The sequence below is a fragment of the Pseudopipra pipra genome, chromosome 13 (genome assembly GCF_036250125.1).
Source record: "Pseudopipra pipra isolate bDixPip1 chromosome 13, bDixPip1.hap1, whole genome shotgun sequence".
Classification (NCBI taxonomy): Eukaryota; Metazoa; Chordata; class Aves; order Passeriformes; family Pipridae; genus Pseudopipra; species Pseudopipra pipra.
The window spans coordinates 16,183,199-16,203,592 of NC_087561.1; the positions used below are offsets into that span (position 1 = coordinate 16,183,199).

Genomic DNA, 20,394 nt, shown 5'->3' on the forward strand with positions numbered 1-20,394 from the left:
AGCCAAAAAAGACTGTGCTCTCCCATGCCCGACTTTTCCACTTGCAGTTCTGTCTCTGCAGTTGCACTGGAGCAGCTGCTCCTGGCGCTGCTGTAAATCAGATCAGCCACAACTCCTTTCACTTTGTTTAATCTCATCCCTTAATTGAAGACGTGGCTTAAGTGTCTCCTAATACCAGCCCCTTAGAGTTTTAATCTCTGTTACTGAATTACCTGCTTAAACAGCCAATAGATCATTTGAAAAGAGATTCCAGTGGAGTTAGTGCCGTGCAGCTCCTTATCCTGTGAGCTGTCCTGCTCTCCTGAACGTGCTCAGAGATCCCAGTCATCCAGCTGGGCCTGGGAAATCTGCTGAGTGGGAATAGGCATTACAGAACAGCCTCATTTCTTTATTAGACTTCCAAATGGGATCCTGTGCCATCCCAAGCATGTATTGCTGGTAGAGAAATATCACTAGCCTTTTGGTGTGCTTTTTTACTATGTAATTTTTTCTAAGTGTGGTGAAGACATACTGATTTGACACAGTATAATTGCATGACATGGGAGATTTCTATAGGGATATCACTTTAAGGACAACCACAGTCTTTGTCAGTCACTTGGAAGTGAACAAAAATACACAAAAATGCCCTCAGGTAATACCTGCCTGCATCAGGAGGGATGCAGTTACAGAGCATCCCACTAGAACTTGGGTATCAGTGTGCTGGCAAGTGCTCAATCTGTTTATGATCACAAGGTTTCTAGAGAAAACACTGGTGCCAAGCTTTAACTCAGTAGTGTTTGCAAGTCACGTGTCATACAGTTACTAAACAAAAAAGTTTCTTGCATTCAAGAGCATCATAAGAAAATATTAACACAAAATAGTGTTCATTGTTTCAGTAGCACGAGACTGTTAAAAATTTCAGTGACTCACATTGTAAAATTTCTGTTGTTTGAGTTGCCTGCTTCTGACCAAGTTCTACTTTTATTTCAGTTTTTAATATATCTTGGCATGCTAAGTTCTAAAATCTGCTGGTGTCATTCCAGGTTTGCCTGAATCCATTGTTGCCGCAGCGTGTGCCAGAAGTGGCCAGAGAGTTCTTCACGTGGATTCGTAAGTGACTCCAGTAATGCCTCTTTTTAAGAACTGAACTGTGTCTGTGTCTGTGCCAGTGAGTGCTGCAGGGCTTCTCTTGTGTTCATCTGGCATCAAGGAACGTTATGCTTCTGTCTCTGCCTTATTTTGGGGTGTTATTTCCATCAACAGAACAGGCAGTTTTTGCCTGCTGGCTCAGGAATTTGGAAGATCAGTGCTGTGGTGAAGGGTGCTGTGATTGCTCCTTCTTTGGTACAGGCAGGAATGGTCACAGCTTTAGTGCCCTTCATTCTCATTCCTGACGCTAATTATCCCTTTCTGTTTGGTGAGAATAACTTCTGTTATTTCAGCATTTTATTTTCATTGGCTATCAAAGTCTGTAATAATGTGAGCCCCTGGGTTTCTTTTAGCCATGCCTGTTTTTAGCTTTGATGGAGAGCTTTCAGAAGATTCACAGGAGCAGCAATTAGAACAGTGGAATACAGATTTTGTTCATTACTGTTTCACTTAAATGTGCTTATTTACATTCACACGTGCTTTTATAATGAAGTCCTCCACGTTTGATGCCTTTCTCCTGTGGAGTTGTTTCCCAGCTCTAGTGCAGGAAAAGGTGTTCTTAACCAGGGTGTTCTTCCCTCATATTAATAGCTGCCCCTTTAATTGGTGTATGTGCTTCCTGGATGATGGTCTAGAATCCATACCTCGGCCAAGAAAAATAGAAATGTTTAACTGTAAAGCCCCAGCCCCATAAAGAGGGAAGCGTTTCAGGCCATCTGCTTTTTGTGTTTAAGTCTTCTTGCAAAAAAAGCCTCCAAAACCAACAGAAAACCAACACCCGATGCCATTTGAATTCTAAATGAAAAGCTGAGTCTTGGAAAGGTTGCCAGAGATTCATCTGAATTAAAACATTTTATTGTTACTTACTTTGTCTGGTTTAATATACTCGTTTCTAGATGAATTTTCAAGTTTTGTTTTACTGAGGTAACAGTATAATTGAAAATTCGTCAACCAAAAAAACTGTTTATATTCAGAATATCACTGTTTAACAGTGTATGATTTTCCTTCTTTAAGGATCATGAATTTAAAATCTTCCCAGGGTACAAGGAAATGAGATTTGGGGTTACTGAAATGCTTGTGTTAGGTGTGGTACTGTGATTAATCTGTTGTTCCCTACAAAACTCTGAGTTAAGTTGAACACAAGGTATTGAAAATGTATATGCATAAAGTCTTTGTTTACAGTTTACTTGCACTCATTACCTTGTGTACCTCACTTTATTATTTTTAATCCCCAACCATGTTTGCATTTATCATAATATACTGCATAGGTGATTATGGGAGATAGTTTTGAAGTGGCCTGTTATAAAATACTAAGTTCTAAGTTTGATTTATAAACACTGTCCAAGCATCACCATCAGCAGTAGCTAATCTTATTCAAAATAGTCACTTCACTGCAGTGTTGCCATAAATTCCTGCAGACTGATTTTAAACTGAAGTTAGCTTCTGCCAACTAGTAATTGAAGGAGCTCTATTTCTCTGTGCCAGCTATCTGTCTCAATAAACATAAAATCTGTGGTTCTTTTCAGAGAGCTACATTTACTGTAGATATTAATGAGCTGTTGACATGTGAAATTTCAAGGATATTTGTTAAGTGATTTAGAAAAGTAATTTGCAATTTAAAATGTGGAGATTGGCACTTTGTTTAAACTCGGAGTTGCTGAAGAAAGGTAGATCAAGACTAAAAGTGGATTACTTGAAGTGAATATACTTCCCATACTAATTGTGCTTATGCAAAGGACTTTCTCCTAACAGTTTGCTAAAGTTTCTGCTTTTGGTCCTTTGCTTATTTGCCTGTTACAATTATATCTCTGTAATAATTATATCTCTGGATACTGAGGATGGGGCAGTTCAAGGTCAGGATGCTTTGCTACCTCTTGTGTTTGATTTTCAGCAGCTAGAATACAGCATTTGTAGGCTGTATTTTTATTGTCTGTGTCCTTCCTCATTGACTTATTCATCTTCTCATGTAGAATTTAATTAGAGGCAAAGGAATGTCAAGATGCAGAATTTTAACTTCTCTTCAACAAGAATTAGAGTAACCTGGGCATGTCTTGCTTCTTGGCACCTTATTGTTTGACCTTACTTTGCTTGAGTGATCCTTGTGTCCAAAATTCTCCCATCTGAGCATCCAAAAGTGTGCTGGGCCCTCTCCCTGTACCTCCCCCCTCCAAGATACCTGCTTTGTAGTTTGTTCCACACCTTGTTAGACAATCTATCTCATTTTTTTCAGAACTTGTAAAATGTATGTTGTAAGAGAACCCTGTGTCTTCATCCAGCCTTCTTTTGGATCTTGAAATGAGGGAACTGTGTAAGTACAGCAACCAGAGAGCAAAAAGGTTGCTTTTTAAAGCAGGTCAGCTTCTTGCAAGAAAAATATAGGAATTCTTTAATTTCAGTAACCAAAACTAGGCAAAACATCCTTAATTCTGGTATCTTCTGACCTTTTTAGAAAAAGTTGGTTTTATATTTATTTTGATTTAGGATATGATCTCCAAAGGTATTAGTAAGATGGTCTCAGCTGGTCCATGGTCACGTTCATATCCCAGGATATAATGTGATGTAGCACAAGTGGCTGCCACCATCACCCTCTTGTTGGGCTGAAGGATCTCGAGCTGTTTGGGTTAAACCCTTCCTCCTGGAAGGCCAGGAAGTGCAGTCCTCTTCTCATGCTCCTCAACACGATCCCTCTGCCAGAATGGGAATTTTTCATACATTTGACTGTGTTCTTAATAGGTAGCACAGGAAACTTTATGGGTTTGAAACATAAGTCATTTTGTGTTCAGCTCCTTAAAATCGATGTGGCAGTAACTTCCTCTGGAAAAGACAGCAGCTCTGATGGGTCAGGACTTCTTTCTGGAAGATCAGATGCAGGATGGACACAGAGAGGCAGCTCTTGGGCACAATTGTGAGGCATCAGCAGCTTTTCTCCAGCCATCACCAGCTCTGAGTGCTCCAGCCTGGCGGTTGTGACGTGGCCTGGGAACAGGCACGGGCCAGGAAAGGCTTTTCCAGTTCTCTCTTCTATTGACTCGTGTTTCTCCTGCTTTCACGAGTGGCCACTTTCTCAAATTGCAGTCTGCCTTCAAAAGAACAAGATAGATATTCTCTTGGTTCAGATTCCAAGATTGTTAATCAGTTGGAAACAATTTGTGGTTTCGGTGTTCTGGACTGGGATTTGCAAATTCTTTTGAGGAATTTGAAGGAAAATGGTGTTAATAACTGAGAAAAAAAGTCACAAGTTAATGTAGGAGAAGAGAGAATTAAGCTTTTTGCAGAGGTGAATTTGTACTTGGGCTGCATTTCCAAAACTTTGCCAGATGGCTTCAGTAGTTCTTCTGTTGACTCTAAACTACAGATACAAGATCTGAAAAACGTGGAGTAAGAGCAGCAGTTTTGTAATTCAGGTGAAAGCCCAGGTAATACAGGAGGAGTTTTGAGCAAATATAACCTAGGAAGTAGTGTATGGTAGGAAAAGAAAACATCTGTGCTCTAACTTAGTAAAAAAAATAGTTTCTGCCTCTGCTGTTACTCCTTCAAAATGTTTCCTTTCTTAGTTAGGGGATAATTGAATTATAACCCTAAAAAAAGGGAGAGAATATCCATCTTTGTAATTTGCTAGTAGAGCAAAAGAAGAGAGGATTTTAGTCCTTGAGATTTTGGGACAATATTTTAGCTTTAATTAGGCTTTGACCTTCACCATTACTTTAAGGAATTCCTCAGTTCATCTTCAGGGCAATTATAACAAAAATGTTTGGTTACAAAGGACCCCTAATTGTAAAACCATTAGTCAGCTCTTTTCAGAATTCCTCCTCAAGATTTTTGCTAAAAACTTTGCTCATTATGTCAGTAATCATGTCTGGTCTGTCTTCTTCCTGTAGTGTTTTCAGTTGAGAAAATTAAGCAATCTGATTCATCATGTAAGGCAAGGGAAACTAATTAAAATTCCAGGATAAAAAAAAACCTGTAAGTTGCTTCTTAAGGAGAAGATGATATTGAGCTTGAAAAGGGTGCTCACAAATAAACTTATGTAACTTCCTGTGAAGATAACATATTCATTTCTCTTACTGAGAGCTGTAACTTATTAAATATTCTAAATATGTATGGCTTTTATTGGTGTAGGTTCAAGAAACCCACTCTTAATTTTAGGCAGGTGTTTTCTGTGATTTTGGTGATCAATGGCCTTGCTTGCTCTGACAGCCAGATTGTATTCCATATTCAAGAAACTTGCAACTAAAGCAGCAGATTTCCTTAAAAATAAATCTTCATGGCTGTGTTTTTTGGAAATCCCAGAAGTGACGGATGATACAGAGATATTGAACTTTTTATTCTGTGGCATCTTAACAAGCATCAGGAGGTTCACCTGCACCATTGACAGGTCAAACAAAGCTGGAGATGATCGCAGCATGCAACTACCAGGGACTGGTTTACAGGCTGGAATCTGACAGAACTGGGTATTTAATAGATTTAACCCTTGTTGCTTTGTGTTCTGTGTGACACCAAACAGCAGTACTTTTTAAGCTCACCCATGTCATTCACACAGCAAGGTAAGGATGAGCTCCTTGTTAAAGAGGAATGGAATTTCTGATTGGAAACCATCTGCAGATGGAGCTGTGGTGCTTGGAGTGACCAAACTGCAGGGTCTGGTCCCGGTGCCCCCAGCCCTGGGACACCACATTGTGTCGTTGGAGCCGCCTTTACTCAGAGGATGCCAGGTTTTGTTGTCTTTGCACAAGATGTCCTATTTATGTTCTTCACTGTTGCCTTGCAGGAGCTGAAAGACTTTTTTAGGTCAGTTTGTAGTCAGGAGCAATTAGGCCCTGCTCAGCAGACATCTGTCCTTCATATGCTAAGTAAGCACCGAGGTCCAGAGCATCACCCTCTGGTGCTGGAGCGGGGCTGACACTCCTAATGAAGTCTTTGTCAGGGCAGATCAGCCCTGTCAAAAACATCCCATCCTAAATCCAGGCAGGAGAATCTAACCTGAATTCAGCTGTGCACTGTTATCACACTTAGCTCCACAGTTCAGAAGCAGAGGAAGTTATGATAAGATTTTAAGATCATTTGATTTAACAGCCTTCGCATTATTCTGTAAAATGCAAGCCCATCTTCCTCCCTAAATTTAATTTTATTTTTTTTCAGTGTTTGCAGTAACATTAGATAACCCTTCAGGAGGGTATTTTTGGTGTCTTTCAGGCTTCTGAACTGTCAGCTCACAGTGCCAGAAAACACAGTTAAATCCTGAAATGACTGTTTTACTTTGCAGGAACTGGTGATTTTTTAAAATGTAATTGCTCTTTTGTTTTTTCTCTTGGAGTTGTTAAATATTTAGTATGTGCTGTGCATGACAACAAAAGCTAACTTAATCTGACTGATGTTTACAGAAATGTTGATAGAACATTTGAAAAAAGGTGAGCATAGACCTTCTTTGATTAATAACAGAACTATTAATTTTCTGTGATGTAAAAGAAGTAAACTAATCTTTTTCAAGCAAGAAGGTGCTAAATAGAAACTGGGAAGTGCTCAGGGAGGGATGATCATTTTGTACAAATCAGTTCCTTTGGCTCCACCTGCAGTACATGGAGTTCAGTAAGAATTTTGCCAGAGCATCTTCACAGTCTGTAATAGGCAAAATCTGTTCAGCAGATAAACAGTAAAGTGAACTTTCCTTTATTTGACATAATGGAGAAGAGGGTCAGTCTTGTCCAAGAAGCAGAATTACCTGTACTTTCTTTTTCCTCGCATGTGCTTTTCTCAGCATTATCCATTTATCCCCCAAATACTTTGATTTTGGACCATAGTCTGTTTGGTCAGAGAGGGATACAAATGAGGAAAAAGGGAAATTTTGCATCTCATTCAGAGTTCTGAGATACCAATTTTTATATATTCTGCATCTGAAAAATCTGTCATGGAAAATGTTTTGAATGTCTCCAACTTTGTTGTTTTTTCTTTAATGTAGAAAGGCTGTGTTTTATCTGTCTATCAAGTTTTTCTGTTGGTTTTTTTTTTCTTTACAGGAGAAATTACTATGGTGGAAACTGGGCCAGCTTTAGTTTTTCAGGGTTATTATCCTGGATTAAAGAAAATCAGGTAAAAATTTCTTCAATGACTTCTTTTAGTGTTCCTTAACATTAAATCTGTGTTGTTTGCATGATTTATTACAAGACAAATCACCACAATGCTCTTTTTCTTTGGTAATTTGACAGATCAAAGAGGTTTCTAGTTTCCAGCTTTACTGGTTGAGCCTTACCCATCTGGCCTGGCACTCTGAGGCTCTGCTGTGCCTGGGTTGTTCACGTTACTGAGACCAGTCTTGTGCTCAGTCATACTTTCTGAGTTCTTGAATTTATATAGAACCCACCAGACTATTGTCTGGTCTTTTCCCTTTCCTGTTTGATTATTTTCCACTCCCTGATGTTTCAGTCCCTTCTGGTTCTCTCGTTTGCATTCAGCTGATTCTTCTTTACTGGATCCTTCCATTGAAATGTCCTGTAACCAGGACAAAAAGATTAATGCTGACAGTGTATTTTTCAATGACCAAAGTTTATCTAATTCATGACAGTCCACTAGAAATCTCCTGAAGAGGATATTTATTTAGGAGATGGAGCACTTGGGCTGTATTAGCAACTGCCTGTTCCTGTTATTTACAGAGGCGTTCAGAGCCTGTTGGGCCGTAGAAGATGGAAGTGTTTCAGCTCAGTCTCATCCCTGCTCATTCCACTGTGCTGCCTCCTGGTATAATCAGGGGAGTTGCTCAGTGACAGAACTTCATATTCTCAGGGTTCTGCTACATGATTTAGAGATTCCTGTGTGGGCAGGTTGATACAATACCCAAATCACTGGTGTTTTTCCATTTGGTCTCCATTCAAACAGTTTTGTCACAAAATTTGGATCTAACCTGGCTGTGGCAAACCTTAGTAGATAGTATTCAAAGTTACCTTCAGCTCACTACTAAAGCTTGTATTCCATTTAACACTGTCTTTTCAGATTACTAGAGTTAGTCCTGTAGTACAAATGTTGGCATGCTGCAATACAGCAAGCAGCTTTATTGTTTTAACTCCCAAAATCTGAATAGAAAAAACATTATGATCTTTTTCTTATATTAGATGGTACATATTATTTGGGACTGCAGAGATTTGTAGCTCAAGAACAGCTCACACAGTACAACGTGTAATTGTATAATTGTTCTTTGTAAGCAAAAGACAGATCTCGGTGATGAATGTGAAGACTGGAAAAAACTGATCCTTGAGGATGAAGAAGCCATTCCTCTGAGCAGGAAGGATAAAACTATTCAACATGTAGAAGATTTCTGTTTTGGAGAGTAAGTAGAAATATAGAAATGTGTGAATAATTTTATATGCCCAGAGGGAAATGATCATGTTGTGCTCTTGGCTTCAAGTATTTCGCCACACACATGTAAAATGAACTAAGTACACAAGAACAGGAACACAAATGGATTTTAACTGTGAAATACTTCATTGTGCTGAAGTGATAAAGGAATATTTGCCTTCTGTCCTTTTTATATGCAAGGGATTTAACTTACTGAGGTTAAATCCACTGAATATAAATTTAACTAACTGAACTATGTATTTATTTATCATTTTCATCTTCTGGATTTTGCACTGAACTGAACACTTCTGAATTCCTGAGAGGTTCTTTCTGATAGTTAGGTAAGTTTAACCTTGAATCCCTTAGAAAATCCCTTAGGTAGCTAAATGAAATGTAGACAGATACTTGTACAGAAACATGTATTTCTTCCTGTAAACATCATAAGTAGGGGAAAAAAAAAGGTGTGAATTAGACTGATGCAATCTGAAGGTCACAGGCTCAGACTTTTCCAGGGTTCAGCTGCACAGTAATGGCTGCTTGACTGCATAGAAAATGGAATGCTTGTTTGAAAGAAATATCACTTGAATCTTGTAATTGTAAACCTGCTGCCATAATAAATATTGTTCAGAAGCAGTAGTAAATGAGATTTAAAGGCGTCATAGTCTCTTAACTTTGTGTATGATTTTTGACTGATATCTGGCTCACAAATGAGTCCCCAAGCACTGAGATTTCACACTTTGGAGAAGTGAGATTATACTCGAGTCAGGACCAACCACAAGATTCTTTTAAGGATTTAACTCAGCTCAGCAGTCCAGAGCTGTCTGTCTTGGTTATCACCAAAAAAAACCCCAAACCCACAGGGAACAATGATAAGATTAATAAACCTAGCGAAGAAAAAGTTCTCCAAAAGAACTCAAAACTTTCTGAGAAAGTCACTTACTGTGTATCTGACAATTTACATGTTCTGGCTGGATTCTGTTGTTTTTGCTTAACTTTTATAACTCCTGTGAAGTAACCATTAAACATTTATTTTGAAAGAATAAACAGCTGGGTAGCAGTATAATATACACAGTGCAAGTCTGAAATGAATGGCCTTAGAACAAAGTGCATCCATCAAAGGAAAAGAATACTGTGTCTACAACAAGCTGTATTGAAAAAAGGCAAATGGCTGAAAAATAAATAGTGAACACCTGTGCTGAATAAATTAACCAGCTGGTTGGCAATTTTTCATTTGACCTATCTGAAGGGGTTGCTGTTACAAGGCATTAATAAGACACATTCATTTTAAGATATTCCTTTGTTAGTACCATTAATTGATGAATGGTGGAAGATAATATTCTAAATTTACACAACAATTTGTCTGCAGATGTATTATTTTTTTCTGAATTAGGAGAAGAATTGTCTGTACAGAAGTTCAATTTGAGTAATTTTTATAGACAGTTCTTACATTATTCAGAGATATTTGTTCCTATAGGAAGGATGTCATGAATTTATATTATATACAGTTTTTAGGCTTTCATTATAAGAAGTGTAGAGCTGCAAATCGTGGAGATTTACGTATTCTTTGATGGGAAGTGAATAGAGATTTAAAATATGTAAAAATAACATTTCTGTTGCTCTGCTTTTCAGAGTGATATAGAAAAATACAATGTATTATGAATCCAAGTTTATTTTGCTTTGAAAAAGTAATAATCAAGTATGTTTAAAATGGGATTGAAATGTACATTGAGATTGGAAGAGGGAAGAAAGAAAACCTTCCTCTGAAATTTTGTGTTATAAAAAGGCTTAGGATGAGTTAAATAAAAGTTTCATTCTTAGATATTGCATTAATGGCAAGAGCTTTTGCAGTTTTCACAAACACCCTGTTCTAAATTCCTGAAAAATAAAATCCAAAATCCAAACAGAACCTAAAAATTTAATTGACTTCCATTTTTATTTGTTGCAGAGATAACTTTTTTACAAACCATTTGACAAAGTACGTAACTTTCCTTGATATTTTATAGTTATTTAATGCTTGCAATAGGAAGCGAGAAGACATAATTAATGTACAGCAGCAGACTTCTCTCGTTAGTGCTTCCTTGTAGCAGTTCCTGTGTTTCCCAGGGCAGTATTTTACTCCAGTCAGGAGGTAAGTGCTTCCTGGTGGCTGTGCCCAAGCTGATACTCCTTCCAAACTTTCCATGGGTCCCTCAGTTCCCAAGTGAGGAGCAACCTGTTCCTTGTGGACAGAAATCCTGCCCCCTCCATCTGACTGTGAGGCTGCAGGTGTGTGAGGGAGCATTTTGGTGTGTTTGCTGAATAATTCCTCGCTGTCCCCTGAATTTTAACCATCTTGTTAGTGAAATTTGGTGCTCTGTGTTTGCAGGTCACCTTTAAAATCATAGTTCATTAGTTTTCAGCCAAGATTAAATTGTTTATTCAGTGCATTAATGGCTTGTGGTATAAAGATAAAAAGATAGCGTGGAATTATTGCTGAAGTCCTTTCACTTACAATGACATTGATTTGATTCATCTCAGCTGGTAGTGTAAACTAAACCAAGTTCAAAAGTACTACTTTCTAAGGTAGGTGTCATTGAAGAGCAGGATAAAAAGAGTAGATGAGATTAAAAGTGGAAGGCTGCTTTATAAGGGGAATCTTAAAGGAATGTTGTGAAAAGGAACCAGCCTATGCAGAGAAAATGTTTGGGAATGTCCCTCCTGTGAGTGGCTGCCTTCAGCCACAGCACAAATTTGGAACACTTGGATAAAAACAAGTATTCAACAGCTAATTAGAATGCAAGGGCAGAGCTGAAAAAGGAATCTGAAGATTTTACTTACACTTTGGGTCAAAGTGGCCTGGTTCTGCTGGGATCGTGCCTGCAAAGGAGGCTCAGCCTGCAAAGCACTTTTGTTTCTCTTCTGTGAGCTTGGTTTTTACAGTATCCCACCCTAATGCATATTTGTATTTCAGTTTTAAAGGTGTTTTTAATCTGTAGGGAACACCAAATCAAATTGCTTTACTGTTCCTATTTTAAAATATTACATTTCTGTTGTTTCTGTAGCTGTGTGCTGTTTCACCGTGAGGGTCTTGATTTTCCTTTTGAGTACGTGTAAAATAAGAACCCAAATTTTTGTTGATCTTTTTTTTCTCAATAAAAAAAGTCCTCTTGAATTACAGCTTTGCAGTCAAAGAACCAGAGTTCTTTAGTGGGGGGTACACCTGTTTTGGTCAGGATAAAGAAATTCTAATGCTTTTCCTAGAAATGCTGGAGGTTTTCATTCTGGCACCGACTCAAAACTTTAAAAAAATTTTTAAGACTCTTCAAGACTTTCCCCCCCCCTTGTGTTTTTAATCAGTCAGGATTCAGCTGAAGGTGTTGAAGAAGCTGGTGCACTGCCAAAGCTGCCTGTCCTTGGAGCCTCTGGTGCCAAGGGAGTTTCTCTGGAATCAGAGAAAGAGTGTCCAGCAGTGGAGAGCCCCTGCCTGGAGCCGGAGAGCCGGGAGCCAGAGCTGGGCACGGAGCCAGTGGGTGCCACGGAAGGGAATGGGGCAGGAACCACCTCTGGGACTGAAAGTTCTCCTGGAGAGTCCACTCTGGAAGTGGGACAGACAGAAGCTGCACCCTCAGAAACTCCCACCCAAGAACCAAAGAAAATTACCTATTCCCAAATTGTCCGAGAAGGCAGAAGGTTTAATATTGATTTAGTTTCCAAGGTAGGAACCGAGTGACTTTTTTCATGGAAGTACATTTACTTTGCTTGAATTGCTGAAATTTTAAGAAAATCTTTAATGTTGAGGAGAGTGACATAGTGCCTTTGAGGCAATCTTCAGATGTAAACAAGACTTGCTGTCCTTAAAACAAATGGCTGTTCAATGTATGTTCTGAAGTGTTTGTTTATAACCAAAGAGACCATAAAACGTAGCTCAGAAATATCTCCATAAAAGTGAATTTTATGAAATTTAGTACTTAAGTAATACCTGCAAAATTGCTCCTTTTAAGTAGTACTGTTAAAAAATTACATTTTTAAACAAGGAAAATCAATATACATGTGGATTTTGGATCTTTTTAAAATGCAAAATAATCTTCCTATTGGAATGCTTCCTGGGTTTTTGACTTTCCCGTGAAACTCTCATTACTTCTCTGTATTCAGACTAAAACACTGAACTGTAATAAATTTTATTGGAAGGAACAAGTAATTACAGTTAATCCATAGCATACAAGGTGACTAAAATTAGTTATTAATGTGTTTAATTCCTACTGGTGTGCATTTTACTTAGAAGAGAAACTATTAGTCTGACATACGTGTCGTGCTGTTTTAACTCTAAAATCTGCCGTTTATGTGCTTCAGAGTATTTGGATGTGGCCTTGAAAACTGTACTTCAGTGGAAATTTTTCTTCTGTGCTTTAGCCTGTATGTGTACTCTGCCATACAGGGAAGTTTTTTCAAAACTGAATGCTTAATTTTACATATTCTGCAGGAAGAGATTTTTCAAACTTCTGGAAACCGGAAAAGAGACTTTCTTCACTAATTCATTAAATTCTTTGTGAGGACACTATAAGATGCAAACTTTATGTTCCAAATGTCGATCCCACTTCCATGGATCATTGCAAGGACATCATGGAAACACCAGTCAGGGGACAGTGGTTGAGCAGATCATTCTATTTTATGCTTTTTCTGTCGCACTGTGTGACACGGTGTTAATTGCAGCAAATTCCAGAAATTCAGGCACAACAGTCAGCAGGACAAGACCAGGAGTTTGCACTGGTGTTTCCCTGGCTCAGGGACAGAGGCTTCCTTGTAGTGTCCTCACTGGTGTTCCAGTAAACCTTTATTTGGAAAATTCCTGTGTCATCTTGCAAATTCTGTTACTCAAGACCACAAGACTTTTCAATCCAGAAACACATCTTCAGTTCGTAGTTATATTTCTGTCCCTTCTGTATTTCATTGTATATTTGTAGCTTATAGAAAGAATAAATGTAGCCAAGTATAAATCAATAGAACAGAAGTGACTAAACCTTAACTGGGGGATTATGGAATTTACCTGTGGAAAAGGTGACACTATGATTTCAGGTAACTTAGGGAACAGCTACTGAGAATTTACACAAACAGCATCAGGAACTTCACTGACCCTCTTTGCTCACCCTTTTCTCTCTCCTCCCTGTGCAGTTGCTTTTCTCCCGGGGTCTGTTAATTGACCTTCTCATTAAGTCCAACGTGAGCAGATACGCCGAGTTCAAAAACGCCACGCGAATTCTGGCCTTCCGGGAGGGGAAGGTGGAACAGGTACTGGGAAATAACTGCTGCTTGGCTTTAATCTCATCTTTTGACATTTTGAAATCAGTGTGGTGAGAATTTTGTAACAATAAGCTGGTATTTTGCCTTAATTCTCGTTTTTATTTAATTTCTGAAAGAAAAGGTGTTAGCGTGTGTTATATGTAAATATTAAAAAAAACCAAACTCAAATAAGATTGTGCAGTCCAGTATATTGACATAAATCTTTGCCTCAGGCTAAATATTTAAGCCATGATTGACTTGGCAGTTAATTCTTAAAAATTCATATGGTTTCTTTTTAAAAATTCGTAGCATAGACTTGATTTGTGTCTCTGCTACTTACAAGAGAAGTCAGTGTGGTAATGGCAACAGGAGATGTTGGAACAGTTAATTAATACAAACTCTGCTGATTAACTCTGCAGTCAGAGATGCAAGTGAAACTGAAGGGAAATAAAAAAGGGAAGAGGCTGAAAAAGATTTAAAAATATTCTTATTGTAGAGAATTGGTAACTTTTGTTATAGTTATAATAGAAAATAACAAAGAAATCTGTACAAAAATAACTACAGTAATCTAAAATATTTGTTAGGTATTCAGACTGATGTTGCTTGATGCTTTTACATCTGAAGTTATTAACAAATATTTTGCAGGTGCCTTGTTCTAGAGCGGATGTGTTCAACAGCAGACAGCTCACCATGGTGGAGAAGAGAATGCTAATGAAATTCCTGACATTTTGTTTGGACTATGAACAGCACCCTGAGGAATACCAAGGTAGTGTCTCCTTGAACAGGGCACAATCCCTTCTTAGCAGTTCTTTCAGTGAGGCACAATTTTGAGAGCTCTCCTGTGTTTTCACATGGTTTATTTTTATGGATTCGTTTTCAAAGTATGCTTTGACCTTTTCATGACCTTTTCACTTTGGTGTTAAATTCTTCTACTTAAGCACTTGCTCTTCTAGTTCCCACATCATTTATTATTTACATTTTTCTTTAACAGCAAAATTATATATTACATCAAGGTTGCCGATTGCTTTTTATCATTTTTAGGTATTTCCTCCCCCTCCCAGGTATTTTTTAAAATAATGTCATGCATCTGATTTTTCTTTCTGATTTTTGGATACTCTGTAAATCTTCACAATATGTCACCACAAAATCAGAAATGGAGAAAATGGAATTTTTTAACTTTTAAAGTAAATGTAATTTAATAGCTTGTGGTTGCAGAGGGCAGGTTCAAAGTGCCTTTATCAACTGTTGGCTTACTTAGATAAGAGGAAATCAGAATAGATTTGAGGTATAATGTGTGGAGAATAATGAGCATCGTGTCAAAGAGGGAAATTGGCTGACAGGAGGAAGGTGCTTTTGTTTGTGCTCAAAGAATGAAGTGACTTTCTCAGTTCTTGGGAGTCTAAAAGTAAACTAAGGCACAGGAAAAAAAATCTATCAAAAAGAAAGAATGAGGAAAGAGGAGTAGTTCAGGTATTGAAGTTTCAGACCAAAAGAGATCTTGACAGTAGCTTAACCAGGCAGTATTTTTGCAGGAATCTAGTGTTAAGAAGAAGTAATTGTTGGGACACTGGTTTGAAGAGTTGAACAAGACTCTTAGATTAGTACAAACATTAGAGAAAATTATTTTAAACATATGCAAGAGAAAATGAGTCAGTACTGAGATCTGGTAAGACTAGGAGAAGGAGAGTTAATGAACTCCAGAAAATCCTGACAGGGCAAAGACTCGTTAGGCTGAAGTGGTTTATTGATTACAGGTGATCCCAGTTTGCTGCTGCTGGAAGAAATGGAGGTTCCCAGAGTGAGGATTATAGGTGGTATTTAGAAAATTTCTTAGTAGAAAAAGGAGACACCACATCAATTTTAAATGAATCCATTGATTCATGTACCTAAATAACATCAGATTTGTTTTACTTCCAGAGACAGTTAGACAGATTTTGTTCCTACATTTTAAAATAGCCTGGGAAGTAGTTGGGAATATTTTGAGTCAGATTAGGCTACTGTAAAGACTTCAGAAATTCAAAATTGCTCTTGGTGAGATCATTGCATTTGTGGGAAGGCAGACTTTTAATAGGGAGAGTTCACGAGAGTAAAGAATTTTTTAAAGCTTTTTTCTGTAAAATACAGAGTTATGTAAGAAGCTGAAGTGAGGAAAAACTTGAGAATTTTTTTTAGAATGATAAAGCCCCAAACCCTATTGTTCCATGACTTACTGCATAGCTGTACAAAGGGCAGTAAGGTACATTTGTAGTAAAGCAGTGGTTGACTCTTGAACAGAATATATATCTTGATAATACTGCTCTCTTCATTGATGGAAGTGTTTCTGAATTCCTTATGAATTTATCCAGGACTTTTCTCTCAGGATTGGGAGATGGAGTTAGATCAAGTCTAACAGAGTGAGTAGGTGAAGCCATATTTACAGTCTGGAGACCCACACAGTGGGCTTGTGGTATTTCAAAATATTTTAATGGAGTGATATTTCTGTCTTGTGAGAAAAATCACCTTCTGGGAGTAACTTTCTTGAACTTCCTTGACTTGAATGATCCATTTTCAGCAGGGTGTTTGTTGAAAAACTCCCTTGCTTTTGTTTATTGAAACGTAGAGGCACTTGTGTGAGTGGGAGCATATGGGACAACACAGAAGTAACGCTGTGCTCTGCACCTCAATGTGCTTTTTCCTCAGACCACGAGAGCAGCACGTTTGCTCAGTTCTTGCAGACAAGGAAGTTGACCCCCAGCTTGCAGCACTTCATCCTTCACTCCATTGCAATGGTTTCAGAGACTGAGAGCAGGACTCTGGAAGGTCTTCAGGCAACAAAAAAATTCCTGCAGTGCCTTGGCCGCTACGGCAATACCCCGTTTTTGTTCCCTCTGTACGGGCAAGGGGAGATCCCACAGTGCTTCTGCAGGTAAACCCCACTTACCCAATCCATGCCTTCCCAAAAGGACCTCCTTGGTAATCTAATAGATGTCATTCAATAGGAATCTTCTGGCTGCAGGTTCGTGTTGGTTTTCTGTGCTTCACATTTTCATTGGCTGTGAAATTCCCCTCACTCCAAAAAGAAAAAGAGAACAAAAAAATTTGGAGATGTCACTCCTGTAATACTCTGCAGCAATTTTCATTGTATTGCAAATGCAGCTTGTAATAGCTGGTGCCTGTGGTGATAAGTCCTAGGAAATGAGAAAGCCTTAATTTAACTCACATGTAGCTCTCACTTTTTAAATCTGGCAGAGGAGACTTAGAGTGATGTGTGTCCAGAAGGGTGGTTGTGCTTTGGGGTGGGTTGAGAAAATCTGTGCTTTAAGTCTTCCCTGAAGTTGCAGGAAGATACACGTTGTCAGTTTGTGTCTCTAACTAATGCTGAGAATGCATCTGCCATTTAGAGGTAGATATAAAATAATGGGCTGGATTTTTATGAAAGTAGCAAAATTGTGCCACGTGTGCAGTTTATTATTAAATTTGAATCAAAACCTAATTCTTTCACCTTTCTTATATCACAGACTTGTACAAACAGGGCAACTGATGTGAAATCATTTCCTTGTCCTCTTGGGGATCATTCTGTAGATGTGTGTAGACCACAAGCTTCCCCCCATGAATTGAAGAGCAGAGAGGATCCCGTGCAGCCCTGTTGCACTGAGCCCCACACAGGCTGCAGTTTTACATTCTGACATCTCAAACAGCAGCCAGATGTTCTCCACTGCTTGAGCCTTAGAAAGTAATTAAAAGAAAGAAACCCAATTCATTCCAGGATAAAAGAGGATCCACTTCAAGCTCTTTACTTACCTGTGGTCAGGTGACAGTGTCCTTATGCTGAGGTGTCCTGTGGTCCCAGCAGTGGAGCTGGTGATCCATGCTTTTGTGGCCCATCAGGAATCCCTGTGCAAAGGGCAGATAGTTTTAATTTTCAGTTACTTCCAACAGTTCAACTGGCTTTCAAAAGGCTGAGGGTGTTTTTCTCTCCTCTTTGCTTTTGCTGGCAAGGCAGTGTTTCCATCTGCTCCATGTGGGTTTTAATGTGGCAACCTGTAGGTCTGAAGTAAACATTAGCTTTGTTAAAAAAGACAGCATTGCCTGGTGAGGCCAGTTTGGCTGAGTGATATATTTGTACATCAGTCCTTTAAATAGCAGTGCAGGCTCTTACCTGCTTTGTTTGTGGTGGACAAGTTCTGCTTTTTACATATGTGCTGCTATTAAATTCTGGTTTGCAGCACGATGTTGGGCATTATCTTCCTGTCTTGTCTCTTTGATAGATTCTGTTTCTTTTTTCCAGAACAGTACTTAAATTACTGCCAGGAAAATGGCCTTAGCAGCTTGAGCCTGTTTGGCTGTATGTAGGATGGATGCAATTATGTGTTGATAGAAGCGTTCTGGGATAATTGTACTCCACTGACCAGAAATGGCCTTTCAGCTGTTCCTTACACTGTGTTTATGTGGTGATTTTAAAAAATGTGGATCTGTGTAATTAGGTGGTTGGACAGACAACCTGTGAAGAGGAATTGTTTTAGGCAACTACTCTGAATACAGTCATGAAATAGAACTTGTGTTCATGGATTTTATGGATGGACTTCATGAGAGACCAGGTATCTGTATGTGACCAACAGATTAATAAATCAAAATATTATCAGAGCCATTGTACTGGTTGGGCAGTTAGGCCTTCCTTGACTTCAAATACCTGAGAAAAAGAAGTGAATTTATATTTAAAATTAAAATTTTAGTTGCATTTTTCCCCTGTAGGTTTTTCTCCATATAGTTTTTTTTTTGCATTCTTGAAATTTCTTTGGCTTTATTTTGTTCATTAGCCAGCACATATAGTTTTTTGATCTGTAACAGCAATATATTTCAAGAGTTAGCCATAGTACTGTCTAGAAGTATTATAAATATTCTTATCATGAAATCATTCCATGACGACAGGAATTCTTCAGATGGCCTCAACTTTCTCTTTATGTCCATTGATCGCTGCATTTTAGGGGCTTTTTTGCTAAAATGTAAAGTCCTACAATGAAGATGGTGTTTTAATAGTTGAAACAAATTAATCTGTCAAACCAAGAAGTAACTATACTTTCAAAAGGTTTGTGTTACAAAGATTCTAATACAATTTTTTTTTAAAAAATTGTCTTTGGTTTTAAGGGAACAATTTAGGGGGCAGTCACAATATTTTTTGAGATGAATCACAATTTTTATCTGTGGTCTTCCCTCAGGATTATTTCTCGCTGAAAGTGAGCTGTATCCAAGGAATCCTGCTCAGGCTGGGGAGCAGAGTGGTGACACAGAGCCTATAGATCACAGCCCAGAGCTTTTATCACCAGCTTATCAGGGGAAGGTGTCACCTGCTCTGTGATTTCTCACCACTGTTCTATATTCTGTTTAATGTAAAGCTCTTAAGCGTTCCTTGCAGCCAGTGACACTGTGTGTTCTCATCAAGGCTACTGTTATAAATGGCACACATGCATATTGATGGGAAGGAGCCAAAGGCGTTTGGAAGTCACATCCTTGCATCCCAAATGAATTCTGCATAAACACCACAACGTTTCAGAACTGCTGACGACACCTGAGCGAGTGAAAGCAGTGTTAGTTCTTTATTGGTTTAAGCAGGTATGGTTTAGGAGAGAAAATTAAACTTTTATGTCACTGTAATGTACATCCCAGTATGTTGAGGTACAGATGTGAGATTTCTGTCTCCACAAATTGGATTGGTGGAACAAGGAAGGGCGTTGGAAGCCTCGTGCTCTTCCAAGCAGCAAAACTTTACTGGCCTTTAACTGCTTCCTTTGCTTCAAACTTCGTGGTACAAAACTGTTCTGTCTCTTCCTTTCCAGTGATGTAGCAGGGGTTTGATATTTAGCAAAAATGAATATAGTAATATCTCATTCTTGAGGAATATCAAAATGATGTGGTAAATGTAAGACACCAAAACGTCTGAGGCATCCAGGGAAAGCAAGATGTGGTTTGCAGTTTGCTGTTGACATGTTGTTGCAAATCTGTGACCCAGCTTTCCTTTCCTTGAACAAATGTCCCCAAAACAAAGCTGGAATTGGGCATCACTGTAAAGTCAGTGATACAACAGCTAGAATACTTAGTGTGATTTTTGATGGAACTTTTTTCTTGTTGTAGAAAACATTATAAAATACCCCAAATATTTTCTGATTTAGGAGGTTAATGTTAAAATTGTCAGCTTTCAAATTTTCCTTTGTAACAGGAAAAAAAAGATATTTTAAAGTATGAAAGAGTTGTTGAATATGAGGCCATAGTTGCTTTTGCATGCTTTACAGGATTCCTCTTTGGTAACTTGAATCTCCTTTCTTCCAGTTTTTCAGAAGTAAAAAAACTTTGGGTTTTTTTATGATTTTCAGGGGTGTTTGGAATGCTATTTTCCAAATATTTTTTCAAATAGTTTATTTTACAGTTCAACTCAAGCATGGGTGACACCCATGTCACTCAGTGGGTGAGAGTGGAGGTTGTGGCCTCACCTCTGTGGCCTCGCTCAGTTCTCCACAGGGTCTGTGTTTGGTGGGCAGTGTCACCCTTTTTAGCAGTTGCTCCAGGTTCCAGCTGAAATTGGTAATTTTTGTCTCAGTGACAGTGACAGCAGTAATTTTGTGATGGAGGAAAGATCTGATTAAGAAGTTCCATCTCTTTCAGTCCCCATATTTACAGGAAGATTAAGAGTCCGGGCTGAGATAAGATGGA

At 38.4% G+C, this 20,394-nt stretch overlaps 1 protein-coding gene across 1 annotated transcript in view; it reads left to right on the forward strand.

Moving 5' to 3' along the window:
• The window catches only part of CHM (CHM Rab escort protein), a 50,442-nt gene that overhangs the window by 8,708 nt on the left and 21,340 nt on the right, over window positions 1-20,394 (forward strand). The window contains exons 2-8 of the mRNA XM_064670125.1: window positions 1,023-1,089; window positions 7,143-7,215; window positions 8,322-8,446; window positions 11,791-12,148; window positions 13,603-13,719; window positions 14,356-14,476; window positions 16,390-16,615. Coding sequence (XP_064526195.1) covers window positions 1,023-1,089; window positions 7,143-7,215; window positions 8,322-8,446; window positions 11,791-12,148; window positions 13,603-13,719; window positions 14,356-14,476; window positions 16,390-16,615 — 1,087 coding nt within the window. The remainder of the gene's footprint in view (window positions 1-1,022; window positions 1,090-7,142; window positions 7,216-8,321; window positions 8,447-11,790; window positions 12,149-13,602; window positions 13,720-14,355; window positions 14,477-16,389; window positions 16,616-20,394) is intronic.